At 51.8% G+C, this 27,024-nt stretch overlaps 9 protein-coding genes across 9 annotated transcripts; 3 read left to right on the top strand and 6 right to left on the bottom strand.

Annotated features, from left to right (window-relative positions):
• Positions 1-119: 119 nt before the first annotated feature.
• On the bottom strand, positions 120-2,360 carry TrAtP1_001783 (uncharacterized protein; the record flags this gene model as incomplete). Its single annotated transcript, XM_014085821.3, has 4 exons — positions 120-840; positions 904-972; positions 1,027-1,098; positions 1,186-2,360. The coding sequence occupies 4 exons, from the start codon at positions 2,358-2,360 to the stop codon at positions 120-122; spliced, it is 2,037 nt and encodes a 678-aa protein (XP_013941296.2).
• A 199-nt stretch (positions 2,361-2,559) lies between these two features.
• Positions 2,560-3,045, bottom strand: TrAtP1_001782 (uncharacterized protein; the record flags this gene model as incomplete). Its single annotated transcript, XM_066111155.1, has 1 exon — positions 2,560-3,045. The coding sequence occupies one exon, from the start codon at positions 3,043-3,045 to the stop codon at positions 2,560-2,562; it is 486 nt and encodes a 161-aa protein (XP_065967228.1).
• A 304-nt stretch (positions 3,046-3,349) lies between these two features.
• Positions 3,350-3,574, bottom strand: TrAtP1_001781 (uncharacterized protein; the record flags this gene model as incomplete). Its single annotated transcript, XM_066111154.1, has 1 exon — positions 3,350-3,574. One exon carries the CDS (start codon positions 3,572-3,574, stop codon positions 3,350-3,352), a length of 225 nt encoding a protein of 74 aa, XP_065967227.1.
• A 1,736-nt stretch (positions 3,575-5,310) lies between these two features.
• On the bottom strand, positions 5,311-7,507 carry TrAtP1_001780 (uncharacterized protein). Its single transcript, XM_014085822.2, has 3 exons — positions 6,764-7,507; positions 6,284-6,573; positions 5,311-6,189 (listed from the first exon to the last, which is right to left on the bottom strand). The coding sequence occupies exons 1-3, from the start codon at positions 7,152-7,154 to the stop codon at positions 5,524-5,526; spliced, it is 1,347 nt and encodes a 448-aa protein (XP_013941297.2). The 5' UTR covers positions 7,155-7,507; the 3' UTR covers positions 5,311-5,523.
• Positions 7,508-8,885: 1,378 nt separating this feature from the next.
• Positions 8,886-9,250, top strand: TrAtP1_001779 (uncharacterized protein; the record flags this gene model as incomplete). The annotated part of the gene is made up of 2 exons (XM_066111153.1): positions 8,886-8,933; positions 8,987-9,250. 2 exons carry the CDS (start codon positions 8,886-8,888, stop codon positions 9,248-9,250), a joined length of 312 nt encoding a protein of 103 aa, XP_065967226.1.
• Positions 9,251-10,459: 1,209 nt separating this feature from the next.
• TrAtP1_001778 (uncharacterized protein) lies at positions 10,460-15,441 on the top strand. The gene is made up of 3 exons (XM_066111152.1): positions 10,460-11,804; positions 11,889-12,496; positions 12,676-15,441. Exons 1-3 carry the CDS (start codon positions 11,346-11,348, stop codon positions 14,723-14,725), a joined length of 3,117 nt encoding a protein of 1,038 aa, XP_065967225.1. The 5' UTR covers positions 10,460-11,345; the 3' UTR covers positions 14,726-15,441.
• A 655-nt stretch (positions 15,442-16,096) lies between these two features.
• On the bottom strand, positions 16,097-17,427 carry TrAtP1_001777 (uncharacterized protein; the record flags this gene model as incomplete). The annotated part of the gene is made up of 4 exons (XM_066111151.1): positions 16,097-16,483; positions 16,589-16,890; positions 17,045-17,125; positions 17,391-17,427. The coding sequence occupies 4 exons, from the start codon at positions 17,425-17,427 to the stop codon at positions 16,097-16,099; spliced, it is 807 nt and encodes a 268-aa protein (XP_065967224.1).
• Positions 17,428-19,492: 2,065 nt separating this feature from the next.
• Positions 19,493-23,323, bottom strand: TrAtP1_001776 (uncharacterized protein). The gene is made up of 3 exons (XM_014085124.2): positions 23,146-23,323; positions 23,007-23,077; positions 19,493-22,913 (listed from the first exon to the last, which is right to left on the bottom strand). Exons 1-3 carry the CDS (start codon positions 23,204-23,206, stop codon positions 19,599-19,601), a joined length of 3,447 nt encoding a protein of 1,148 aa, XP_013940599.1. The 5' UTR covers positions 23,207-23,323; the 3' UTR covers positions 19,493-19,598.
• Positions 23,324-25,381: 2,058 nt separating this feature from the next.
• Positions 25,382-26,538, top strand: TrAtP1_001775 (uncharacterized protein). Its single transcript, XM_066111150.1, has one exon. The coding sequence runs from the start codon at positions 25,849-25,851 to the stop codon at positions 26,314-26,316; it is 468 nt and encodes a 155-aa protein (XP_065967223.1). The 5' UTR covers positions 25,382-25,848; the 3' UTR covers positions 26,317-26,538.
• Positions 26,539-27,024: the final 486 nt, after the last annotated feature.

Raw genomic sequence — 27,024 nt, 5'->3', positions numbered from 1 at the left:
TTGTGAAATAGTCGTCTGTCTCACTGGCGAGAGCATTCACCCTCCTAACACCGCGAGTTTCTGTGTTTGTGCCGTTTTCGTCTTCATATTCATCGTTTGTGACCAGCTCATCATCTCCATCAGCGTCGGTGTGGTCTTTGTACTCGGGTGTCAGGTGGGCGAAGCGAGGGTCCATCATCATGCGGTAGCCCCCCGTACGAAGCCCCTCCTGCATTGGACGCCAGATCCGCTGGATCACTGACGATGGATCTGATATCGGATACCTGTCTGGAGTTTGAGCGCAGATCCCAACCCATGCTCATCCTTCTCTGCCAATCGGGCACAGCTCTACTGTCCGATGGTGGCCAATTGGGGCCTCCTCCGTCCTGATCAGTTCGATCCATCCAATTACGGATCGCAGTCTTGGTCTTGCGTCTCTCGTGCCGTCTCTGTGCTTTTGTAGCATCAGGCATGCGCAGAAATAGCTCGTCAAGAGCCCTGTCCTTTTGATATCCCGCCACCGATTCTTCGCGCACTCGCATGCTCGGGCTGAAGATGGTGGTCCTATTGGCCATGTCCCCAAAAGAAATCGCCCTAGTCCGACTTCTTCCTGGGTTTTCGACCAGATCTGTAGGCTCATACATGGACGGCGCTAGCCAGAATCTTTCGTACAAGTAGATACAGAACAGCAGAGGGCAGTGAGTTACCTTGATGATTATGCGATTGAGCAAGACAAAATGGCGAAGGGGCATGCAGTAACGCAGAGGCATGAGCAGCCACGCAAAGATGTTGCTGGGTGCAATGTAGGAAAATAATGCGTCGTTTTTTACCATGGAGATGGTGTTGACAGCAAAGAGAAACCTATAGGAAGCAGCGTCAGTAATGGGCGCTTTCGAAGATATAACGAGAGCCGTTGATGCATACTGATGCTCTTCGTTGGCATTGGACGCAATAGCCATGAAGGAGTTTGTCAAAACGGTGATGAGAATTGTCCTAAGTAAAAAGATCAGCAATGATCAGTCTTGTTGCTGGGGTCCAGAGACATACACAATCAAGAAGTGACAAATGATGAGGAAAAAGCATAGCAATGCTCGCGCAAGCCAGTTGTACGATGGCCATCTATTTGACGTTAGTTCTTTCTTTTAGAAACATTCGGCTTTTTAGGCCGCAATCAATGGAAATATAGGAAATGGGGGGGTGGCATACACATCCCAAGCGGCGGGCGTGAAGCCCATGAGGATCTGGAATATCTTGTACGCAACCTCGGCACCATTACTAGAGGTGGTAGAAGAAGTGAAAAAGACAAAGAAGCCGCTACACACAATAAGAATCAAGATACAGACGGCTGCCAAGTCAACAGCCATCAGCCGAAACGCAATCAGTAGCTGGGAAAAGTACTGGTAGTGGTCCAAGACGCTGAAGATGCGAGGCAGTAACAGGATGGCATTTGCAGCCAACACGTCAAAGGCCATGGCGTTCCAGTGGTGAGGGTCGGCGAGGAAGACGCCATAGACACGCATACAGTAATAGGCAATAAGCAGCACCAGGATGCCCAAGTCAAAGATGTTCCAAAAGCTCATGAGGTACAGGGCAAAGCCTTGTTCATTGAAGCCCACGAGCTCATCGAGCATGAAACCGGCACTCCAGAACCAAAAGACCAGTTCTAGGCCAGTGATTTGCGCAGATCGTTTAGCCAAGACGGCCAAGAAGAGCCCAATCAAGACAGCAAGGGACAGCGTAGACAAGAACGATCTATATCGCGGCACACGGAGACGAGACAGCTTCAGCAAGGACGCCTGTCTAGGATCGTACAACATCACAGTTCTCCTGCCAGGGGCGGCGGCAAGGTTTCCCGGCTTGGGAGGCAGAGAGCCCAAGAGAGGAGTCCTATCATCAACTTTGGGCTGGCTATTGTAGCGAGAATAGGGGCTTGAAGGCGATTCCCGGTGCAGGCTATCGGCAGAGGAGTAGAAAGAAATGGCACCATTCCAGATAGCCTCAAGCTGCTGGACCACAACGGGATGGGCAAGGAAATGCTTGGCCGAGGCCCGAATGGCAACCTCCAGAGTCGATGTCCGCGACGCTACGAGGGGGTTGTTTTTGGATTTGCTGCCAGTGCTGCCAGCCGTCGTGGGAGGTGGTTGTGCTCCTGGCAAGCCCTGGAGGGGATAAAAGTCGTAGGCCAATGCATCAATCAGCTCGCGAGTGGAGTACTCTTTGAGCATCTTCAGGGCTAACAGCTCACAGACCTTGGCTCTTGTGTTGCTGGTTCCAGCATTGGCGGCATACAGCTGGCCTTCCTTGGTGAACTGGAGGCAGTTTGCCATGAGGGCGTAAATCGTGGCTCGGGAGAAGTGCTGGCTTCGAATCTGCTGCTGCATCGGCTTGACAAGGAATTGGGAGACCTGGGGGGGACCGTAGCTGGTCCCAAGTAAGCGTCGTCTCAGTGCGAGAGCTCACGATGATTCGGATAGCATGAGTCAAGCTATAGACTGGAAGAGCATCTAGAGAAGGTAAAAGAAAAGCGGGCGTACAAGTCAGCTAGTCGGCCTTGGGTATACTTGTTGGAGGCTCATAAAATCAAGAGGCGAGCCTGAATATCATACCGAGGTGCGAGGAGGAGAAGAGCGGAAGAACAGGCAGAGTATTGCGTCTCCGAGGCTGGCGTTCTTCTTCCCCATCATCATCATCGTCTTCTTGGTCTTGCCCTCGAATTCCTTCGGGAGGCATATCGGTCGTGTAAGCACGACGGCGACGAGTATTGTTGCTGCCATTGCTGTTGCTGTTGCTGTTGCTATTACTGTTGCTATTGTTGTTGTTGTTGCCCTCATCGAAACGGCCCGAGTCATTCCTGGTATTGTTATTATTATTGCTGTTGTTGTGATCGAAGCCGTCCTCTTCGTCCTCATCGTCGTCGTCTGCTTCTGTGAAATCCGCCGTGGCATGGGCTCGATGGGCGGGGAATGGCCGAAGCGGCGTGACAGTAGACGGCGAGATGCTGTCGTGCCGACCAGAAACGCGGCGAGGGGGAGCCGGTCGAGGGCGACGCTGGGCTATGGAGGACATCTTCGGGGCCTGCCTGAGCTGAGTCCTTGGCTGAATCTAGATATGCCGGAGTCGAGGTTGCGGCTGGGAGACCCGTCACTGTCAGCACAGCTTGGCCGGGCACGCCATTAGAACTGGAACAAAGAAAGACGGAGGATCGAGAGAGGAGGCAACAAGCGGCTCTCGCCTTTGCGAGTTGGAGTGGAGAGGAAAGAAGAAGGCAAAAAAAACGAAGAAGAGGCGAAAGAGGAGGGATCGCGAGAGCAGCACGGGCAGGGCAGCTGTTGCTCCTTCTACTATAATCGTCTACTGCTATGCTAGGGACTTACTGGGCTGGGAGCTCTAGCCCACAGCGGAGCGCAAGAGGGCTCAGCAGGCCTGCAATAACGAGCTGGATAGCGGCCGACAGGGGTCTTCCCCAGCTGCTTGTAGCTAGCTCGTAGCGGTCGGGACGGCCAAAGCCACTAGGACGAGCTCCATCTGTCCAAGCTCCAGCTTCTGTGCGGCGCTGATTCCCATCAAGGCCCTCGCTAGAAGGTTGATCATCCATGCTTTGACCCATCTCAGCATTAGCATCAGCATCGGCATCAGCATCAGCAGCTCCTCATCACCAACAGCAGCAGAATGCAAGACACATTGGCAACAGGCAAGAAAGACGCGGGAGAGCCGCAGCGCTGTCTGTGCGAGTCGAGAGCCAGAACGTCGAACTCGTCGAACTTTGCAATGACATCAAACCATCGGCTGTCGTGCTTTTGGCCTCGTGCCGTTACTAGTGGCGTTGCATTGCTTTGCTCCGTATCATCGGTCACGGTTTGGCTCTGGGTAAGCTTTACTTTTTTTTCCCATTCAATTTTTTTCCTCGTCCAGCCTGACCGTTTCTTTAGTCTGACCCGCCAAGGGAGGGCCGCCACGGGATTCCCAAGACTTGGGCGGTAATGGAGTCGCTGATCCATTTCCGCAGCGGGCCAGGCTTCTGGTTCGATTGTCTCTCTCTCTCTTCTTGTCTGAAGGCGCCATCTCGTCGAGATCCAAGACAGGTCGTTGCTGCTCGCTCTGCCTATATACGTGTTTGCATGACGCTGCATGGACGGTACGTGCATTAGATTAGCAGCAGCAGCAGCAGCTCTGAAAATCATGAGATCAGCAGCGCATTGCCGTTTTCTGGGGTGGCACAAAAGTCCCTGCATTTGCCTTTGCAGCGACCTGGTTGCTTGATTGGAGCAATGCAACCCTTGGCTCTGCTGATTGATTCTGGCTCTGGCTCTGGTCTGGTCTGGTCTGGCCACAAATGCCGTGCAGCCAGGTCTGGCCAACAAGAGGCGGCATAGGTTGGATCCAGCCACACACACAAAGGACGCATGACACGGTCGAGGTGGGCTCCCACATGCCAGACAAGTGCCGCCCATTGGGGGAGCCCTTTCGGGCAGACGCTGCTGAGAAGGGGGACGCTATTCGAGCTACACGCATATAACCTGTCGTTGTTTGGGTTTTCGACGCCGTGGCTTGAGTTAGTCCTTGGCTTATCAGGTCTGGCTTGAGCCTAGTCCGGCTGATGGGGCGAATCCTTTTGCTACCAGTAACATTTGCCTGTACCTATGCATTGCCAATCCTTTCGGTCTCTCGTGGTGTCGTGACCAAGACTCTCTGCGCTCTGCCGAAAAAGATCGCCGGCTCGATGCGAAACTGGCCTCTGCGCAAGAGGACTAGGTAGCTTGCAGTTAGATTCCAGCGCCGTGATAAGCTTTTGCGGGCTGATGCCAGACGCTTAGTGCTGTGTAGCTTGATTGTTAATTTGCAATAGTTTCAGCGCTCATGACTCTGCTGCGGTTGGAATGGAGTATGGGCGCCGATGAAGTCGAATGATGGACAAGGGAAAAGATACTGAGCACAGATGATAATGACGGCATTGAACCAATTGCTATCATCTAGCATCACTAAAGCCTACTCTGCCTCGTCCACGAATTGCCGCTCCGCATCTGCAAATACAGGTAGCTTTGGAAACCTGTAAGGATGCCAAGTCTATCAACAGTACACTCAAGCAAGACTTTGGAGCCTCTTACATTGGGTTTGCCTACATATCACACAGTTTTTTTCGGACGAGTTTACAGTGTCCAAGACAGATCTAGAACATATTTCAATTGTATAAAGATGATACTGTAAGAGGTTTCTCGCAGACAGAAGCACATGTGGCACTATGAGAAGTCTCGATTATTGATACCTATCATGACAGCCATTTATATATCCTTAGTTCACCATCACTCATGGGACTCTCATCTATAAGTATGTGCAAAATTTGCTTTATTATACCCATCTACATTTGCTAGCTAAACTCGGCCCATGATAAATCATTATCCGATTCTAGTGAAGATGCTCAAAAGTTGATTAAAGTATACAATTAAAGTAAAATAACTTAATGAGAGTATTGGTGAGCCTGTTCTCTCAAAACATCATAAATGCCCATTTCATCAAACCCGAGTAACATAAGAAAAACCATCTCTCTCATTGGCGCTCACCATCATCATCACCATCACCACCACCACTGGTACTAGCAACAGTAGTACTGGGAGCAGTAGTAGTACTATCAACAGTAGTAATACTATCAGCAGTAGTAGTACCATCAGCAGCAGTAGTACTGGCAGCAGCAGCAGTACTAGCAGCAGCAGCAGTATTAGCAACAGCAGTAGTAGCAGTGCTAGTAGTAGTAGAAGAGGCACACCGCCCATCTAATCTCAGCTGTGCAAAGAGGTCCAGCTCTGCCGGTTCATTCTCCTCGGTGGGCTTTTCCTTGCGCTTTTCAAGCAATTCGTCGATATAAGTGCCCACTGAAGAATAGTAAAGCACATGAGCGAGGGCACAACGAAGAGCCAGGAGTCGAGGCTCTGGCAAGGCAATTGATTCACCATCTCCCTCTGGGCGCAATGTTCGAGTGATGGGAAGTTCTCTTCTCATGGCTAAAGGGACAAAGGCCTCGATCCTGTACGTGTGCGGCGAGTGGGTCAGCCCATCATGCTGCGCAAAGTAGATTTCGAATTCGGCAAACATGTGATGGTAATTTTTGGTGAGAGTCACGGCATTCCGCGGCGTGCCAACGCACTCGTTGATTAAATCTTGAATGCCATGGTCGAATATGTTGAGAATCGCCAGCGTGAGTTTCTTGGCGCGACTCTGTACCTCGAACGTCTCATTTAGCCTTGCTGTTCAACCAACGTCTGTGGACTGTGCTCGGTATGTAAGAACGAGCCCATGATTGAAGCCTTACCTCTTCAGAGGGGTCTGATCCAATCTCGGCGAGAGAGTGGGGAAGAATCGGCGCGGCCTCCAGGTGGAGGAAACGATTGCCGCCAAACAGCGGCCTCCCCTCGTCGTCCTTGGCTTCATTGGTCTGTTCTTTGTGTCGTGTTACTGCTTCATCGAAATCAAATGCATGCGTGATGATACAGCGATGGCGATCGCGGATCAGGCAATCCTCACGAGGATCTGTGATGAGATCCGGCACGGCGGGCTGCGACGTCAGACTCGGCAGGGGTGCCCGTCTCGCAGCGGCCTTGACTAACAAGAGAGACACTACCTGTTAGCAACAGTATATACAGGCAGCGCATATAGGTATATACATGAGGGCGCGTGTGTAGCATATGTCGTAGTGGCAGTAGTATCAACATGTATGTGTGCGTGGATAGGTAGTAGGCGTGTAAATGAAGGTCAGGATGAATTGAAAATAAAGAACATGACAATGTCGCACGCGGTAGGTAAAAGTTATCCACCAAGAAGTCTGCAAAGGCAGAGATCTTCAGCCAGAGCTCGCTAGCCTGCTTCTTATCGCTCAGATTAACACGGGCTTGACCGTCAATTGAGAGCTCCAGCGCCTGGAAAAAGGTCTGCAGGAAGTGGGCTCGCGACTCCTCGGAGAGGGCGTATTCATAAGAGTATTGGATCAGCAGGTGGCGTTTATACTTGGAGCGGTCACGCTTCCGTTTACTGTAGAGATCAATGATGCGGTAGAATTTGGCCTTGCCCAGGGCGTTCTCTTGGGCATCCAGCGGTTCGCGCGAAGTGTTTAGCACGGCCGCTAGGAATCGCCGGTGCTGCTGGAGAGACTCGGAAGCCATCTCTTGAGTTGTAGCCCTTTTCATTGTGGACCAGGCCTAGTATATATTGATATTCTCGAGGGCTTCAGCGTGTGCGTCTGGGATGGAGAGAGAGAGATGAAGAGCAAGATGAAACGGTACAAGCTGTGCTCCTACCCGATGGAGGGGGGACGGGCTTTTTTTTGGCCAAGGTTGTATGGAGAGGAAATCGAAGGAGCGAGGGATTGCTCGAGACGCGCCGTGAAGCCGGCATCTGCGTTCAGGTGCATGGCCTTGCGGCTGACGTAAGGACAATGCCACCAACACCGTCATTGCATCGAGTTCAGGCCACGCAGCCTGAATTTATTTGCTGCAATATCTGCGGTTTGGTGTCTGAGGGGAAGTAGATTGTAGTAGACGTATGTATCCATTGGGTACGCAGCAGCCGTGCATCACCGTCCTGGATTTTCAAAACACCATCAACAGCGGACATCTCGATGATGCTCCGTATCAACATTGGGAATGCTAGAAATCCGCAAGCTGTAAGGAATCAAAATACTAGAGAGATTTGGAAAATTGAACTACAACTACGTAATTAAGCACCTGTCCTTGTTGTATGACCAGCCGCAGACAACAACTGTTGCTCTTATTCATAAGAGATCAGGAGGAGCCTTGACCATCGTATAGTCCTTGCCTGTGGCTTTTCGGCTGGCTCTCCTAGCGAAAAATAGATACGCTATCGGCTACTTGCTCTAGAGTAGAGACTATTGCGTACTAACGAGTGTTTAGCATGTTCACCATCCTGGCCACTTGCCTCGAGTCTATCGGCAATGGTGCCGAGATAGCAATACCAGTACAGCTTCTCTTGTACAAGGGCATATGGACTACATTGTTGCGAGCCGGGCATTATAATGCTAACTATCAAAGGTCGAAGTGTCTATACTATATTCGAGTGTCTCAGATACGGGCAGCATGGATTTTAAAGCAGAATATAGCCTCGATACACAATTATATGAGTCGGCTCTCTTATTGCTTGGCGTTGCGTGTTTTCGGAGACAGAACGCCAAGATGGTATAATTGCAATTGCGTGTCGTTTTGTCAGCCTTACAATGTATAATTTCAAGACGGGAGTTTTAAACTGAAACTACTATGCGCCACCGTACTGCTGTCACTATTTTGCAAATCGAGAGTGTCCATTTTTTGGCAAGTAAGCAGGGTATGTGCGTTGCGCCATGGAGATGTTACCAGGTGAGACTTGCTGCGAGTTCCACTTAATAAAGGTAAACTTCATGGCCGTGGGGGCAGCATCTGCAAATATGGCGATGCTCTGGAAGAGCAAATTAATGCCATGATACTCGGCAGTCGATCTGCAATTACGCTACAACAACCACTCAAATGGCTCTTCCGAAAACGCAGCTGTGTAGGCATTCCGCGACGTCCAAGCAACCACCTAGACTCAAGCTAGAAGCGTTGGTCCCTAGCCGAGAGCCGGACGGAAGGACCATGGAGCGTTCGGCTAGAGAATCGAACCGCGTTTGTTTATCGTTGCCTTTCCAAGAAAACAATGCAGAAGTGGCCTGTTTTAGTTCAATGCAGTCTGTGGTTGGTATACCCGTACTTTGTGATGGCACTATTGCTACCTGGCAGCAGTACCAGTAACAACTTACGAGTACATAACGTCCTCGATTTTTGGAGAACTGCACCATCCACTCGATGCGATGAAGCTTGCTTCTGATCCCTGTTGCAGAAGCGCTATGCTAGCGGTGCTTAGCTTCTGGCTGAAAGAATAGCGGTGTGATGATGCATGAGAGAAGAGAGGGGAAAAAACCTCGTCTATGCGGCAAGGTAAGTGTCCGTTTCTCGATGCCAGGCGTACGGTGAACTGAACGCGGAATCAGTTTTCACGGTGGCAATTCTTGATGAGCGCTTGTGCTGCTAGTAGGCACCATCAGTATTTTTCACCGAATTTGTGGGTTGTCATCTTCTTCGCTGTCGGCTCTGCTCTTTCGTCTGGGTTGGCAATGCTGATGGATGGATCATATTTATTAGCGACCTATAAAGCGCTGTACAGTACTCCGTACAGCATGCGTGAGTTGGCAGCCCGGGGAAACCTGCCCGTCTCCATGCAGCGAATGAAAAGCCCAGGTATTCCTGCTGCCTGACAATGAGGGCCATCATGGAGGGGTATCATGGAGGGCATCTCATTTCACTTCGAATAGCACAGCAGCTTGAGCAGGTCCAAGGATTGAGCCACAGCATCCTCTGATTTGCTACGGCAAGCCGCTGCCACGAAATTGGTGGCTGTCACTTTAAAATGCCACCAGTGCTTTTTGCCTACCCGCCTGGGTAAGAGGCGTCTTCTGGCGGTGGCTGGAGCTCAGTTGCTCCCACCAGCTCGCGCCACAGGAGGTGGCAAGGATCCACCCTGGTCGTCCCGTGTGGGGCGGATCTTCCCTTTAGAGAGCGCCGGCGGTTATTGGGCTGGACCTCTGCTTTTGAGCAGTAATTTCATGGGCAGCATTTGGTGAAGAGCAGTGGATTTTGGTTAGGAAGATGGACGAATTTAATGAGATATTTCTGGGTTTCATATATTACCAAGACCAATAAATAGTATATAGTGTTTGACATAATTTGTATACGCGGTAAATCTTTGAGATGCGTGGGGGTGGATTTTGACGGGTGCGCGTAGGAAAAGTCGAAAATCTTACAAAGAGGTCAGATGAAATCGACTGTTGAAAGACGCCATTCTAAAAGAAGAAACAAGGAAACAGACAAAGAAGAGACCAACAACTGAGTTCAGACGCAGGGTCCAAGCTGAGAATCGCTAACACAGGAAGCTGAGCGCGGAGAAGCGTGGCGTCTGTTGATGCTGTATAACAAATCTTACAGTATACCGCACCAACTCTGTACGGAATGTGGTCATCGCCAGATGGACGGCGCTGCATGGCGCTAGCGATGATTACAGAAGGAAGACGCATTGATTGAGCCCCCAGCCAGTGGCCAATGTTGCGCCCACTCACACTCACCACCGCTGTATTCCTGATTGCGCAGTGATACTGACAGGCAGAATAGGTGTACGGATAGTGCTTGGAGCATAAAATATAGCGTCAGGGGTTCGCCGACCCGCCCTGGCCACCACAAGCGCCGGGGAAGTCTTGGGAACCTGGAGCTGCCCACGGACCACAGCACCAGGCGCTGTACCCGCTACGTCCGGCCGCTGCTAGCATTGGGCAGCCCGGACAATTAGCATCCAATAGCACGCCCAAACTGACCTGATGCGACCCCATTTGCATGGCAGGCCCAGCACCCGAAACTCGACGATGAGCCCGTCGTGCTGCTGCAATTTTTCTCTGCTGCTGGGCCAATTGACTGAACCTTGACGGCGCTTCCGAGGCCATTCAAAAGCCGGACACAAGAGAAAAGACTGAAGCTCGACTCAGCGCAGAAAACAGGGCAAAGGCTAGCAGCTACGCCGTCAATTGCACGATAGCTTCTCGGCACACTATTTGGCACCTTCTGATTACATCCATAGACTGCGATCCGTCAGGCAGCTTCTCTTCCCCACAGTCCGGGTCTGTCCCACGCTTGTTTTTCTTTTCTCTTCTTTTTTTTTCACTTGTCGACTCTCATCTCTTGTCTCTCGTCTCTTGTCGACTCTCTTTGTTTCGCTCTCTCCCTCACAGGGAAAAAATAAACCCGTGCCAAAAATAACCCCCCCCCAGAGGTCACGGCCCCCCCCGGCGTCAAAACGAACTCCTTTCCTGGCACCGACTAGCTTCGACCAGCCTGCAGCCCCTCGATGAAACACCAGAGTCTTTACCGTATTACGCATGCTGAAGACCGCTAACCGACCCAGCCAAACGATACCTACTGCTACTGTTGCTGTCGCTGCCGGCGCAGATTCGGAGTCTCTAGTGCCGTTGCTGCATCTGATCTGCCTACGGGCTGCTGCTGCTGCTGCTGCTACCTGGTACGAAATAGCTGCTGTTACTGGGTCCTCGCATAACAGGCATTGAATCGAACCACCTCTGCGCTTGTCTGCTGCCTTTGCCTGTCCTTTGAAGCGTCAGCAAGGCCGTATCTGAGCTCTCAAGGCCCCTGAGCAAAGGGATAGAGGCGCTGGAGCAACCCAGCCTGCCCGGCACTGCGAGTAGCTGATCGCCAACTGTCGAGTGTCGAGAGTCCACAGCACATTACAGCAAAACCCAAACCCTACCAAGTCCACTTCTCGTCAACCAGCTACGAGGGCCCTCCTCGATGGCAATGGACTCGGGCGAGAAGCTGAGCGGCCGCGAGCCGTCCACGCCAGTCATGACGGCCGCCGACACAGTCCCCAAGCCCATCGACGAAGCCGAAGTTGTAACCCCAAAAACGACCCGTGATTCTCTCGTGACCGTAAGGCTCTCGGAGCCGCCAACGCTGACGTTGGAGACCGCCTCTGCTCGAAATAGCGATATCCCCGAGGTGCCTGCGCTGCCAGCGACCAGCGAGCCGATCGAGGATCCTACAAGCTCCAGCTCCAGCTCTGATGCGCCAGACGCCGCCCGAAACTCGACCGCCACTTTGTCTGCCTCCGCCGAGGCAAACCGTAGCCTCCATGATGAACTCGGAGAGTATGACGATGCCGATAGCGATGGCTCAGATTCAGAGGAGGTCAATTGGGAAAAGCTTGAAAAGACGGAAGACGAACAGACCAAAGACGAAGAGACTGATAACGTACGTGCATTGAAGATACCATGCTGGCCATTCATTATTGATGTTGCAAGCCTCCTCGCTGACTGTGACTGTTGTGCATTCTAGTCCACCGCTCTGCTTCTGGCCCGTTTAGAACAGGAAAACGCCAAGCTGGCGACAAATCCAAAGACCGTCAAAGTCCAGCTCGTCGAGAAGCCTCCGCCAAACAGGCCGCGCCCGCCATCAATGGCCATGCTCCGCAAGATGGTTCGAGGGCCCACGCCCGCCGCGTTGCGATACTCGATGCTGCCTCCGCCGCCCATGACAGATCTCGAATTCTACGCTGCTCTCGTCAAGGACTACCAGCAGACCGCGGCCAGGCTGCCCACACTGCTGTCCAACAAGATCCGCAAGGGAATCCCCCCGCCGCTGCGAGGCGTGGTGTGGCAGAGCATGTCTGGCTCTCGAGACCACGACTTGGAGGAGCAGTACGAGCGACTCAATGGCGAATCCAGCCCGTATGAGGGTCTCATTGGCAAGGATCTCGGCCGGAGTTTTCCTGGCGTTGAAATGTTTCGCGACCCTGACGGAGACGGCCAGCGCATGCTTGGACGAGTGTTGAAGACGTTCAGTCTGTACGATACCAAGATTGGATACTGCCAAGGCCTCGCATTTCTCGTTGGCCCTCTGTTGATGCACATGCCTGACAAGCAGGCATTCTGCATTTTGGTTCGGTAAGAATGCTTTTCTTTGTGCTCTTCTGTTCTCCCCTACTCACCCCCCCTGCTGCCTCTGCCGCTTTCAATTCAAGAGTCAAATGGTGACACGACTCTGGCCCTTCAATCGACCCGACCCGATTCAACCCGATATGATGTAACACATGTGATACTAACCTCTTCGCGCTTTTGTATAGACTCATGGAGCGCTATGATTTGAGAAGCTGCTTTCTGCCAGACCTTTCGGGACTCCATGTGCGAATATACCAATTCCGAGAGCTCTTGAGAGCCAATCTCCCCTCGCTGTGGAGCCACCTGGAAGATCTGCAAGTAGAAACGGCCTATGTCTCGCAGTGGTTCCTCAGTTTCTTTGCAACCACCTGCCCCCTGCCGATGCTATTCCGCATTTACGACGTGATTTTCGCCGAGGGTGCCCCTGAGACACTAATGCGCGTCGCACTATCACTAATGCGGAGGAACGAGGCCAGATTGCTGTCTTGCACCGAGCTCGAAGACGTGATGCAGCTCCTCTTGTCCAGGGGGTTGTGGGATTGTTACCACTACAACGCCGACGAGTTTGTGCAAGATTTCGCCAGCCTCACCGGCATTGTCACTCGAGAGAAGCTCGCCCAGCTGGAGCAGGGATACCGCGAATCTCTAGTTGCGACCGCCAACACCGCCCGCACGTCTGATATTGCAACCGCCGCCGCCCGATTCCTCGGTCGCATCTGGGCTTCGTCCGGTGCATTCCCCAGGAGCTCAGGACTGGCTCCAGGTTTTAGTGCACCATCAAGGCCACTGAGCATGTTGCGACGCAGCACCTCCAAACAAAGCCTTGCCTCCACCCTAAACTCGGTTGAGGCAAGCTCCGCCAGTGTCATGAGTTCATCGTCGACAGATGCCACTACTGTGTCAAGGGACTCTTCAAACACTGTCGAGGACGATTCTGCAAGCCGCGAATCAACCCCGGTAGCTCCCAAGGTCGCCGTCAGCAGTAGCAAAAACACAGACGATAAACATCTGCATGGCCAGATTGAAGATCTCCTCACCGTGCTAAGCGAGCTGCAGCGTAATCATGCGCTGCTGTCAAACGAACTGAAACGCGAGCGGGAGGAGAGAGAAGAGGACCGAAAAGCTGTTCGATCCCTCTTGGAGGGGCTCAGGAAGAGAGCAAGCCTCGCAGACGAGGAATCGGACGAGGAGGAGGATGATGATGAGGAGGAGGAGGAAGATGAAGTAGAGGAAGAGGAAGGTGGAGAAGACAGTTTGAGTTTGAAGAGCTCCAAAGAGGCTATTGAAGATGCAGAAGTAAAGGCAGATGAAGAAGAGGTAGAGGACGAGAAGGAGGAGAAGGAAGATGAAGTAGAGAAATCAGCTGATGAGGAGGAGGAGGATGATTCGGCCGATACATCAGATGCGCCATCCGCAGAAGACTTGTCAGAGCTGCTTGATAGAGTGGAAAGCCGCTTCGGCAGTGGAACTGAGGGCGACGATGGCGACAAGAGCAAATCTCCGCCATCAGCATCTGGCACAAACTCGGAAATGCAGGCTGAGCTGCAACAGGCCAAAGACCAGCTGGCCAGTGCCATGTCGCAGAACCAAAACTTCAGCCGGCAGATACACGACTTGGACCAAGAAATGTCGTCTCTGAAGGAGCAAATCCGGGAAAGCCACAGCCACGTCAGGACCCTTCACCAGGACAAGCAGCGACTGGAGAAGCAGATACAAGCTTTGCGAGCCAGGCCAGCATCCAGCGACCCGGGCCTGGGCAGCCTTGATTCCGGAACGGAATGGACCCCCAAGCCACCCGCTGGGTTGAGGGAGTTTAAGCTCGGGCGCAGTAAGTCGATGGCTTCTCAGGGCTCAACATATGACCGGCGAAAGTCGTCGGTGATGCAAAGCAACGACCTGGTGCCACCGCTACCAGCGTCGATGCCCCCGACACCATTGGCGTCAAACGAGAGCAAGTCGTCTCAGAACGACCTCGATACGCTGCTGATGGAGCTTGCGCAGGCAAAGACGGTGCAGGCCATTGCAAAGCAAGAGGCGGAAGAAGCGAAGCAGCAGCTGGAAGCGATGAAGAAGATGTACAACCACGCTCAAGCTCAGCTTCAAGCTCAGGCCCAAGCTCAAGGAGACATTCCCAACGGTCCTGTATCTCCAGGCTCGATTAACGCTAAAGTTGCTGCGACTGCAGCTACGTCTCCCGGATCAGGTGGTGGTGGTTTCTGGGGCTGGCGCAGGTGAGAAGAGCTGTAAGGCGAAGAGAGAGAGACGCAGAGAGCACTGCATGGAAGAGATGGGATATTAGCATGCGTCAATGGGGAAAGTCAAGTTGGATTGAGAGATATACCCATCTACGCACACATTCGCATGCATCAACACACAGCACAGACACAGACACAGACATATATGTATATATATGTATGTATCATGTCGCCGTCTACTGGGTGCCTTGACATTACATGCGCACATGGTTGAGAATGACCCTCTTGCATGGCTTGCTCAACCATGTCGCAGTCATTACACGGGGACACACAGTATTCAGTACATCACGACACAGCAGAAACACAACCACAGCACCGTTATGAGATGCAAGGACCTTTTACACCTTTGCAACACAACGAATTAGACGGAAAGAGACATAGTTTTCTCTCTCATGAGGTAGACCAACGAACGAGTCACCTGCATCTTTTGCTTTCTTATCTCTCCTTTCATCTATGTATTAGGGAAACAAAGCCCATGTTTTATGGAGCGGGTTTGTTTATATCTTTTTTTTTACACTTTGTTTAGCACGGAGTTTTTCCTACTTGTTCTCTTGTTATACCTTCCTTGATGGTATAGGAAATGGGTCAGTCAAGATGACAGTCAATGTATGCAAGCTACAAGGCTTGCCAGATAGCTTTGAACAGAACAGACATTAGCAGACGCGAATACTAGCACACAAACACAAGTTGAGATGCAGTGAGATTTCGGTTCTGTGACACATCCTAATTTATGAATTTCGCCTTGTTACTATTCAGAAATGTCACATTCACATCACGCTAGACAGCCTCGAAAAGTTTCAAAAATATATAGTCCAATGCAACCTAACCTGCAAAATCGTTTCACACTGCGTAGACTAGACAGGATTCCAAACAGCTTGTCTGCTTAGCCTCTAGAGTCCATATAGGAAAATTGAGACTTTCATCGTAGGGCAAGCGTAAAGAGAGGTAGAGTAAAAAAAGAAAGAAGACCATCCCAAACTGATAACAAGAAAAACGGAAAAAAGAATTTGCAAAAAATAAACCTATCGGTCTCGTAGCAAACGCCAATGTCCTCCACGCTCATCTCCGTTGAATGTGCCTTTCTCAGCACAAAAAGTTGCTCTTCACCAAACGTTAAACTTTTCGTGCCAATTGAGCGGATATCATCATGCTCTGATACGGTGATCACCGTCGTCTCCCAAAACTATGCATCCTGCCTATCTTGATTCCAATCTTGAAGACCTCTATCACCTCGGTGGTAGGTTTATGACTCACAGCGTAGAGAACGTGAAACGAGCAGCCACTAGGACAGCTCACGCTCACTTTCGTTTCTCTTCCACTGTAGACACACCTACGGGTCTAGAGCCCCAATTTAGGCAATGATAGGCTCCTGAGGGACAACTGGTTCGGCAGCCTTGGGCTCCTCAGTAGGAGGGGAGGGGAACTCGGGAGCCTTCTTAGTGGCCGAAGGAGAAAGGTTGCGAGTGCGCAGAATCTCCTGAACCTTGCCAGTGTAGTCTCCGGCATACTGCTTTCCAACAGCAGCAAGGTGGTCGGCCTGCTTCTGAGCGGCATCTCGGACTTGGGCGGTCTGGGCGTTGATGGCGTTGGCAGCGGTCTTGAGCTGCTCATCAATGAACTCCTGGTTGGAGGAGTAGACCAGAGGGGCAAAGAAAGCAATGGTGGTTGCGATGATGGTAAGAACCCAGTAGGGAGCGACCTTGATGAGGAAGCCTGAGATGAAGGCAGCAACGCAGGCCTAGAAAAAGGGAGAGATTAGCGCTTTCGTCCAACGTGGATGCTCTCTACATATTCACAGGTACACTGGTTTATAAAGAAAGTGGAAAACAAGTGCGCGACTCACGGCAACCGAAACACCAATATTCTCAACGAACACTATGCGCTGAGCTTCGATGAGGAAGAAGTTGATGAGTCCGTGGGCATCGCTGACCATTGCTTCGAAAGTATCGCGTGAAATGGTGAAGTACTCGCGCGGGCGGAACTGGGAAGCCAGGCCATTGTTAAGGACCAGCTTGCCTGAAATCTCAGCAGCGACAGTGGTGGCCAAGACCATCCAGGACAGTCCAAGGGTCCAGCTAAGGAGGTTCAGGTACCTCACAGCAATAATGGTAGTAACAACGGAAGCATATGCGATGGCCGAGTCACCTTTGGTAAGCAATAAAACGTTAGCACAAGAGGCGCGCCATGTCTATTATTCGGCAGCGGGAAAGCTGTAGTGCGATAGAGTGGTACGGTCGAAGGGGTGAGGCAGTTGGAGTAAAAACAACAAGAGAAAAGATTTGGGTCGGGCGCTACTCACGGGGCTTCTCCCAGGAAAACAAATGCCTGAAGAGCGAGTGATACGGCGTCAGAGTCTGTCCAGCATTGCCGTTGGCAGCTTCTATGAGCTCATCGTCAGTTGCGTCCAGATGGGGGCCAAAACAAAGGCAGCGACTACAGGCCCTATAGCTGTCACATGCAAAACTGTCCAACCCAAGCGTCAGCATCCCGTCACTGCCAATGATATTACTGGATAAAAAAAACAAAGACCACTTCGTTCCCATATATGTAGGTACGAGGTCGATCGCAGCGCAGCGCAGCGCGGCGCAGCTGTAGAAGAAGCGGGAAATGGAAAGTGTAGTAGTTGCGGTTTCCACATACCTTACTGGGTTGACCATTTACCGCGCCAGCAGAATCGGCCATGGTGACGATGGGGGCTTTTTCGTTATATGTCGTCGAGAAGCTTGGTTGGAGGGGTTTTGTCGGTTGCGCGGCGGTGGCGGCGGAAAGGAGGTTGTCGGAAGCTCTGGGCTTTGGTTTCGTAGGGGCTGGAAAGCTGTCGTCTCAGTATCAGAGCTAGAAAATTAAAAAAGGAGAAGCGCGCCAAATAGAAAAGAAGAAGAAGCTTGTTTCGCAGAGCTCAGATGGGTGAAATCAAAGCAAAAGCAGAAGCAGAAGCTGGTTCTGTCCGGGCTGCTCGTAATTCCTCGCTGCGTACCTTTTTTTTTCCTGCGTGCGTGTTTCAGGTGATGGACACTGATGGAAGAGAGAAGAGAGTCGCAGCTCGGAAGAGGGGAAGATAAAAAGGTGCGCTGGAGCAGGCAGGTGGGATGCTTTTTTTTAGAAGGAATTTGAACAGAGAGAGAGAGAAAAAAAGAGAGCTAGGGGGATGGAAACCTGGGTCCAGGCTCTTTTTCAGGTGATGTGATGGTACCGAACCGAAGCAAGTCTGGTGGAAGCTACGGGCGAGCTTTGTTAGCGGCAGGTGTCGACGTGGTTGTGACGCTGCACTTTTTTTTTCTATTTTTTTCTATTTTTTGGTTTCCTTGCGCCCCTCCTTGTAGATGCTTTTCCTGTTTTTTCTTTTTCTTTTTCTAACAGCTCTGGAACTTCTTGATCTTTTGCTTTTTGAAGCAACTCTCTGCTTTGTCGCTTCTTTTTTTAAAATTATATTCCCCATACCTGCTTTTAGCTCGACTCCCTTTATTTTAACCTCTTTCTCGTCTACCTGCTGTATTATCCACCAAAGAAACAAACGCCTTCCAATAAAGTGCATAATCAAAATTAACATGTGCTAGTGGGGTTACTTGCTACCTGCTGCTACTCCTTGCCGCAGCTTCCCTGACGGCTTGCCTGCGACAAGTACCGTCGCTCCGTCTGCGGGGTTCCTCTGCGGGGAAAGCGCACGCAGAAAGGTACAAGGCGTGACTAGCAAAGGTACAAGAGGGAAGAAGGCAAAAGCCCACTGGACCTTGCTGCGGGCATGATGTGATGCAACTCGATGGCGCTAAGGCGAGGGTCGGGACTTGGAGCTGCAGAAGCAGCAAGAGCGAGTCGTCACCTGCCCACCAATGAATGACGCACCCGCTATCGTCGCAGTGCGTGCGAGGCCCGTCTCAAGCAGCTTCCTTGAACAGACAGCTCAAGGCATCTGAAACAGCAACGCGGGTTTGAGTGTATCAGATGGTAAGCTCGTTGGTACCTGTAGGTCCTTGGGCGGATTCACTGCTGGTGGTACAGTAACCAAGCAAAAAACCCAGACCATCATAGCATTTTAGGCATCTGCATCATCGACTCCGTGCGCGCATGCATGAAAAAGCTGCTCCGAGCAAGAGGTTCGAGATTTTAGTACCAAGACAGGCTTAGGCCCTCTCTGGTGCGAAACCCCTCCCCATGCAATCTATGCCGCCGGAAGTGTCCTGTATCAGACATGGTGTACTGTAGGCTGTAGCGGTTCGAGATGGGTGATACCGCTTACTCGGCGGCTTCTCATACGCTGAAGAATGGCGGCATCTAGTCTACCTCCATCTTCATCTCGCTGGGCAAGAGACGGCTACAGTACTATTCTAGGCGGATCTAGAAGCGTTCAGCAGCACGCACCCATACACGGGCCATTCAATCAGCTGCCTCCAGTGCTTGCTTGTGCTTCTTCTTCCACCCGTCTAGCTTCAAGGCACGAGGGAAGAAAAACCCTTGAAGTTACAAAGTTAGAAAACATCAGCTGCTTGCTTCCAGAGGGGCACGTGCTCCATTGCCGCCATTGGCTGATTGGATAATATGCTGGTGCCGAGGCAGAAAGACGCAGGCTTCTTTGCTGTAAGGGGAGACGGAAAGAGCAGACACAGCATTCTTGACCGCCAGCATGGAGAAGAAAGATGCGATGGAAAGGGTCAAAGAAAATGAAGCAAAGAGAATGAAGAAAAAAAAGTCAAGTTGCGAAGCAGGTGGGAGTAGTACCTAGTATTTTAGTGTCATGTATGTATATATGATGGTAGTAGATACAGTAACCAATTCTATCCCCAATGCAATAAAACAACTTGCGATGCTTGACAACTCCCGCCATTATACATGTCCATCTATAAACCGACGCCTCTTCACCTTCTCCTCTTGCCGCCGCCGCCGCCATCTTCATCTCCGCCACTCCTCTTGCGGCCGTTCTTGCGCCAGTATTCTTTGCTCTCCCTCTTCTCCCTGGCCTCTCTCTTCTCATCGCCCTCGGCCAACTTCTTCTTGAAGGAGGCGCGGTTCTCCTCCTTCTTGGCACGGCGTTTGGCGACTTGCTCGTTGTGGACGGTCAGCACCTTTTGCATAAAGGCCCGCGTCTGCTTCTCCTCAGAGCCCAGGACGACGGCGCGCTTCTGCAGGTAAGTCTTCTTCTTCTGGGGCTTCATCTGAGTAATCTGCGACCGGAAGGGCAGGTCGGCAGCGAGGGCGCGCGGCACCTTGAGGCCGTTGAAGTGGCGCGTCTGGCGCTCAATCTTGCGGTACTGCGAGTTCTTGAGCTGCGGTGTGGCCACCTTTTCTGCGCGGCGGACTTCGCCGGTAAGACGCATGGGCTGCCAGCCGATGAGGTTGGAGGCGGAGTTGTAGAAGCGGTGCGGCTTGATGGGGTACCAGGCGCGCAGGAAAACAATGTCGCTGGCCAGGATTTTGTCCTCAAAGGTAGCACGGAAGTGGCCCTCGGGCTTGGAGAGCGCGCGCTTGATCTGACCGCGCACGCCGGAGACGGTCTTGACAGAGGCGCCCTCGAACTTTGCAATCTCGAGCGACGAGTTGAACATGCCCTTGATGAAGGCAGTGTTCTTGAAGATCTTGTAAGGGGAGCCGGTCAGCTTGAGCTTCTTGACAATCTCGGTGGACTCGTCGACGGAGAGCACGGTGCCTGTGGCGGCAATGCGGAAACCGGCGGCCGAGAAGGAGTTGAAGCACACGAAGCCCGTGTTGGGCGCAATCAACGGCGCGTAGACGGTGGCGAAGCAGTGCATGTGCTCCGGCGTGTACTTTAGCATGCGGTTGCGCGTTCGCGAGTCGGAGATGCTGTAGATGGGCAGCGTCTGGAAGCGGCGCCAGCCCAGCGAAAAGATGAGCGGGTCGTTTGTCTTGAGGATCTTCTTGTGCCAGCGGTGGCGCTTGATGCGCACCTGCACGAAGCCCCAGCGGTCTTCTGTCGCTGAGAGGCCACCGACGATGATGGGTTGCCGGGCGTCGAAGCGGGAGACGAACTCGGCGGGCACGCCCTCCAGCACGAGCTTGGCATATTTGCCGGCTCGGTAACCCTCGACGGCGGCTCTCTGGCGCTCGTCCAGGTTTTCAAACTCCTCCTTGTTGATGTCGAGCTGCTTCTGGATCATGGCCTTTTGGGCATCGTACCAGTCGTCCTCGCCGAATTCCTCTTCGCCATCGCCGCCTCCTTCTCGTCGGGACTTTGACTTGTCGTTCATGAAACCATCTCGATCCTCCTCCTCGAATCTTGCCTTGAGCTCCTCTTTCCTCTTTGCGTTTTTCTCACGCTCAGCCTGGATATCTTCCGTTGACTGTTGCTGAGGAGGGTTTTGAGCATCAGCTTCCAAATCCTCGAATTCACCATCGCCCTCGCTATCTTCGTCACCCTCACCGTCGCCCTCTCCTTCGTCATCATCGAAGCCGCCAAACTCGCCATCCTCATCCTCATCGTCTCCGCGCCCACCTTTTCTGCCCGTTGTGAACTTTGTCTTGAGAGCCTCAATATTCTCGCTATTGGCCCACTTGGCCGCCAAGTCCTCGTAGTCGTACTCTGGTATTGATCGATCCTCGATCAGGTCTTCGCTCTCCTGTGCATTCTTTTTGAAAAACTCTTCGTCTTCAGAGTCATTTTCAATGTCCTCCTCTTCCGAGTCGTCCTCTTCGCCCCTCCACTTCTTCAATGCCTCGCTGGCAGTCATGGAGCCGTCGTAGATATAACGAGCCAGGTCTGCAGTGTGATACGAGCGTTTCCTGGAGTGGAGCTTCATAGCCCTGTCGGCCATTCCTTCTTTCCATCTCAGGGCCGCAGTCTCCTCATCAGAGTCGTATTCTTCGTCACCCTCTGCATCTCTGTCAAGATCTGAGATGGAACCAAGATCTGAATCGCTGTCTGCAAAGGCAAGGTCATCATCGCCGTTGGCTTCCTTGTCAGCTTTGCCGCGGAACATTTTGCCCAGTTTCCCTTCGTTGAATTCTTCTTCGTCGTCTGGGTCTTCTTCGTCGCTGCCACTGACAAAGCCTTCGTCGTCTTCGTTCCCTTCATCGTCTCCATCTTCTCGCTCAGCAATCCTAGCTTTTCGCTGCTCTTTTCTGCCGGTATCTTCTTCCTCAGCTAGCTCCTTGACTTCTCGGCCTCCTTTGAACAGCTGCACTCCGTCTTCTGTCTGGCCGAGTAGCCTTCGCTCGGCCTGAAGCCCAATAATCATCTCTTCTCCCTCTCCACGTTCGGTAGTGTCCGCATCCTTGTCAAATGTGAATCCCTTATCCCTGGTGATCCAGATGGCATCGCCGTCAATCTTCAGGCCGCTGCGGTCAGACATGGGGGCGTAGAGCTTCTTTTCCTTTTCATCCAGTCTTCTTCGTCCCTTTTTGCCAGTAATTTTGGCCAAAGCCTGCTCCATGGCCGGTGTGGGGCAAGGATCAGGCAGCACTTCCATAGAAGACACGGTGAAGTCGCCCAGACCGGCAACATGCACTCGCTGGCCCTGGGTTGCAAAGTTGGTTCCTCGCAGGTATCCTGATAGAACAATGGATCGATCGCATTTAGGGTCTTCTTCGATCTTGGTGGGGTGGGTGATGTCGCGGAAGCTATCGATGATGGTGTATGGGTGAGAGTTTCTCCACACAAGAGGTCGCGGGTTCTTCATGACGGAGAGGAAGCGAGACAGGTTGTGAACCTCACGATCTGGGTATCTGCCATTCATGATACCAGAGAGGTAAAACAGATGAGCGCCCTGGTAGAGCTCTGTCCAGAGTCTTCGTTTTAGGTGCTTTTTGGCATCCTTTAGAGCGGCAGGCTTGCGGAACAGATCCAGGTGGGTCAAGACACCAAAGACGTTGCCAGGCATACCAGTAGCGGCCAGGATGTTGAGAAATTCCATAGTCTCCATCTCAAAGCCGTAGTTGCCGTCAATCATGAGAAGGATGATGTCGGCGACCTTGGCGACGTCCACCATGGCTTCCAGCTCGTTGGGGCACTCCATGAACGTCAATCGCTGTTTCTTCGAGGTAACGACCGTGATGGGGCCCTGAGGATCGGAAAGAGTCTCCTTGGCATATCGTCGGACGAGAGATTTTAGCAGAGTCGTCTTGCCCACGCCGGGGGGGCCGACGATGGCGACGAGGCGCGGCGGCGCCTCATCTGGAAGTCTGTCGACGAGAGGGACATGGAGACGCTTTTCCTTGATCTAATTGGAGATGAAGTTGTCAGTATATTGAATGATACTGATGGCCTTGTCGTCTTGAGGCATTCGTAAAGAGTGAAGAGATGGAAGACGTACATCAGACGATCTGGCAGCCTGTCGCTGAAGCTTGCCGGGTCTAGCAACGGCAAAAGCCTTGGGGTTGCGTTCTGCCACAGGTTCAGTCAATGGCGGATTCATGGGAGCTTCAAGCCTCCAAATTGAGCGCGCAACTTACCTCCCGAGTGCTGCTTCTTCTCCTTGCTCTTGCGATGCGGCTTGTGCACTTGGTCGTCCATGGTGGTGTGTCGTGGCCGTCCGTCAAGCGCTCGCCGTCGCCGCTCAGCAGCAGAATTTGAGAGTTCCAACTGGGAAATTTTTCTACTGATAGCGATAAGCTGCGTATATCGATAAGCGATAGCGACCGGGCAAAAAGGTACAAGCTACCAGCGGCCAGTAGGCCGAGCACGCCAAGGTGGAGTACCGGATACTGCCCCACATGGCAGTAAGTGCGGAGAAAGATGAAGATGAGGATGTTGATTGCTTCTTGTTTTGTTTTTCAGCAGTTAACATGTTTTGTCTAGCTGTTTTGTTGAAATTACGTGTGTATCAACTACAATTGAATTAAGCCACGTTGAATGTGTTTGATGAATCATATTTGGAATGCCTTTTAGTATGAGACTCTTGTTCTCACTACTTCGTATAAGCCAGGTGCACTGAACCTGGAGAAACGAGAAGATCATTGATCATGAATGACGGGTTATTTGCGGCCAGATACGTGTACTCGATACTCGTATAGAGATCGATCTGGCTTTGGTGCTCGCAGTCAGCGTCGTCAAAGCCTCGCAAAAGTCGGGGCAAAGTCGTCACGAACGTTCGGCTCAATTATTAGGCCTTTGTTGCTGCCTTGGCCAACACATGCAAAGCAGTATTCATCCTCGCGTAGGCATACAGATGGTGCTGGCAGCTAGGTAACCATATTTCGTGGAGATTTTTTTCGCAAGACTCTTTTCAGGATAGATATCGATCCACCTTGAATCTGACTGCAATTTGCGGTGGAGATTCCCTGCAAGCAACTGTCTGATTTTACATGCCCTTTCACGCCTGGATGTAGATGCCGTGCACCTGCCACCCTTTGCAGACGCAGAGCGGCACCTTGATCTCAATTGACCAGCCAAGCGACATGAATGACTGCATGAAGAAACTGATCTAGAGCCATCTCGAGCCATCTCGAGCCACGGGACAGCGCCGGAGTGGACACGGCGCTGCGCTGTAGCAAATCGCATCAAATGCCGCGCAGCCGATGGAGCATCTGCTGTGCTGGTTTGGGACAAGGCTGGCAGGGGGGAGCTGGGGAGGAGTCATGGCTGAAATTGCAGGACGCACAAAAGAGTCACGACGGGCTGCAGCCGCTGCTTCGCCCTGCTGCACGATGAGTGAGTCGATGCCGGCTATGGATGATGTAAAGCTTAAGATTGTCGAGATGCATGTGTATAGTCTAGAGCTTGATGAAGTAGTAAAGGCTGGCGGATTTAAGAGGCCTTGTGCCGAGATGAGAGATATTCAACAGACTACATCGACCTACTCTGTTGGTGTTAGTCTCCTACAAGTACATGCGATAACCAGACCTAAACCTCTATCGACGATAGCACCGTTGGCTCTAATACAGCGCTATGAGGGGCGACGTAACGCACACGCACCAGCGCTGCCATTTGAGTGCAGTCGTGCAGCGTTGCGTACTGAGCTGTCGTCACCCGTAGATTGCTGAGCGCTTGTTTTCCTCGCTGGATGTGAACCAGTTGACCCTTTCTGGCAAGATACTGCGGCCTCCTGGCGATGCTGCCCTCCTTTTCATCAAGTACAAGGCAAGATGGAGCAAAGAAACCTGTAGGTCAAATACGTAGATACCTGGTAGGCAGCTTTCAAGTTATTCTGTCGCCTACGGAAGCGTGTGTCAGCGGCTGTAGCAGGGCGCAGATGCAGATCAGGCATCGGCTTTATCAACAAGAGGTTGGATGGATTCAACACTCAGTAACATGGCAAGTACATTGCAGTTGATGATTGTGGCTGCGAATCTCTGGTGGCTGAGATGCATCTACAGCCTTGCCGGCATCGCCGTCTCAGCACATGTTGCGATGACATGTATCCATCATCCATCTGTCCAACGGCAAAGCCATGCGTAGGCGTCTGCGTAGGCCTTGTGTAAGCAGCTGTCCCGGCCCTCAAAAGTAAAGGCCTTATTCCAGCATTCAGGCAGAAACTCGTCATCCCCGTCTCCATCCATCCTGGCCATCCTTGCCATCCCCGCAAGACAAGCTTCGCGGCTCCGTGACCCGTTTGGCGCAACTTGTACCCGGAACGACGGCTGACCCGCCATGAGTCAAAAGCTGCGCGGGCTGTGCGCAGCGGTGACTGTTGCGGTGGAGTCGTCGTGACTTTGCGTGTTTTTACAGACGTTTCCCAAGCAGCCTCTACCGCAGTCTGGCCTATCAGAGCGTCGGACGAGGACAATGGAGAGCAGCAGTTTTTTCTGGAAAAGGGTGTTTGGGCTTCTGCTACCAACGGTTCGCGCTAGCCTCGTAGCCGTGATGAGGATGATGATGTGGGCGGTGGGTACGTGTAATCAGTAGAGTTTGGCTATTTTGGTGTAATTGGGCGTGGCATTGGCAAGGAGCAGAGACGTTGGAGATTTCTGCCCCTGGATTCCGAGTATATATAGATTCGCTGATGCCTGGTTGTTGAGGTCCATCTCAGGCAGACATCAATCAGCTCAATCACATCAATCAACCCAATCACATCAATCACATCAAAACAATAGGAGCAACAACTAATACCACCACCACTACAATCACCGCTTCTATAAAGCAGCAGCTTCCTGGCAGCCTTGACACAACTTGCCATCAGCAACCCAAGCAATCAATCACAATTGATTCTCAACTGTATGCTCATTACCTCCCTTCCATCAACTAAAAACACCAAACCAACCATCATGAACAGCAACTCCGGCAACTCTTCAGACAACACCAACATGTCTCTCCTTGGACACAACGGCGGCCTCTCCATCGGCAAGGCTCAACGTCCCGGACCCTCTCTGGGCAAAAAGGCCGAGAAACCCACTTCTTCCTCCTCCTCTTCTCCCTCCGGCTCTCGCTCTCAAAGCCTTGAGCGTCGCGGCCTCGGCCAGATGCTCAACGGCATTCTCCACGGACAGCGCCGCGATGAGGCGTACCTTCGAGCAGACGACAGCAGCGAAACTGCTTCGCTGTCGTCTGTCGCCACTGAGAAGCGAGCTCTACTAGGAGCAAAGGCCAAGGCTTCATCGCCATCAAAAAGCTCCTCCTCAGCCCGCAAAGAACCAAGAATGCCCAATATCAACGAGAGCATGGTGCCTCGCGGTGGTCTCCGATGACTATAAGATATACATTACGCGGACACATACAATTACTCGATTGCTTTTGGATTTTTTTGTTTTCTTTCCTTTATTATTTGATCTTGGGAAAATTGGGGTCAAGGTATACAAAGAGCGTTGAAAGAGCATAGCATGATGAACAATAATGGGACTGGGCGAATGTTAGTGATGAGTTACGGGCGTACTAAACAGTTTTCTTAATTGAATTATATTTCTCTACTGACTCTAATGAGTAACTTTTCATTTTGCTGCTCAACTAATATCGATTCATCAGCATTCAACTCTTGTACTTGACGCTTCCTTGAAGTAGGGGCCCCCTAGAATTACGCAGTATTGTGTACCTTGGTAATATGAGATGCCGAGGTAAGATGTTTTCTTTCCAAAATTGTTTACCCAGAGCCTCTGAAGCTGTATTTCCGCATATAGAGTACCTGTACATGAGCTTTCAACTTGTACTATCAAGGGTAACTAACTGATGACGTTGTGACCGAAAAATATGAGAAAAGAATTCTCAATAACACCATGTAATCTAGGTAGTGAGTGCATATCTTTGTCTAGATATGGACCGGGAGTACGCCCGTATCATAGATGAGAACCAAGCTGTTTTATCCCCATGATACGCCTCCTTCGTTCTGTGACGTAGAGACTGCGTATCGGGATACGGCTCAGCTGTCTGCGACCCTTGGACCCGTGATATTCACTCTGCAG

This window comes from Trichoderma atroviride, chromosome 1, assembly GCF_020647795.1.
Source record: "Trichoderma atroviride chromosome 1, complete sequence".
Taxonomy (NCBI): Eukaryota; Fungi; Ascomycota; class Sordariomycetes; order Hypocreales; family Hypocreaceae; genus Trichoderma; species Trichoderma atroviride.
Note: the sequence above shows the minus strand (reverse complement) of the source record. Positions and strands in the feature narration are given on the sequence as shown.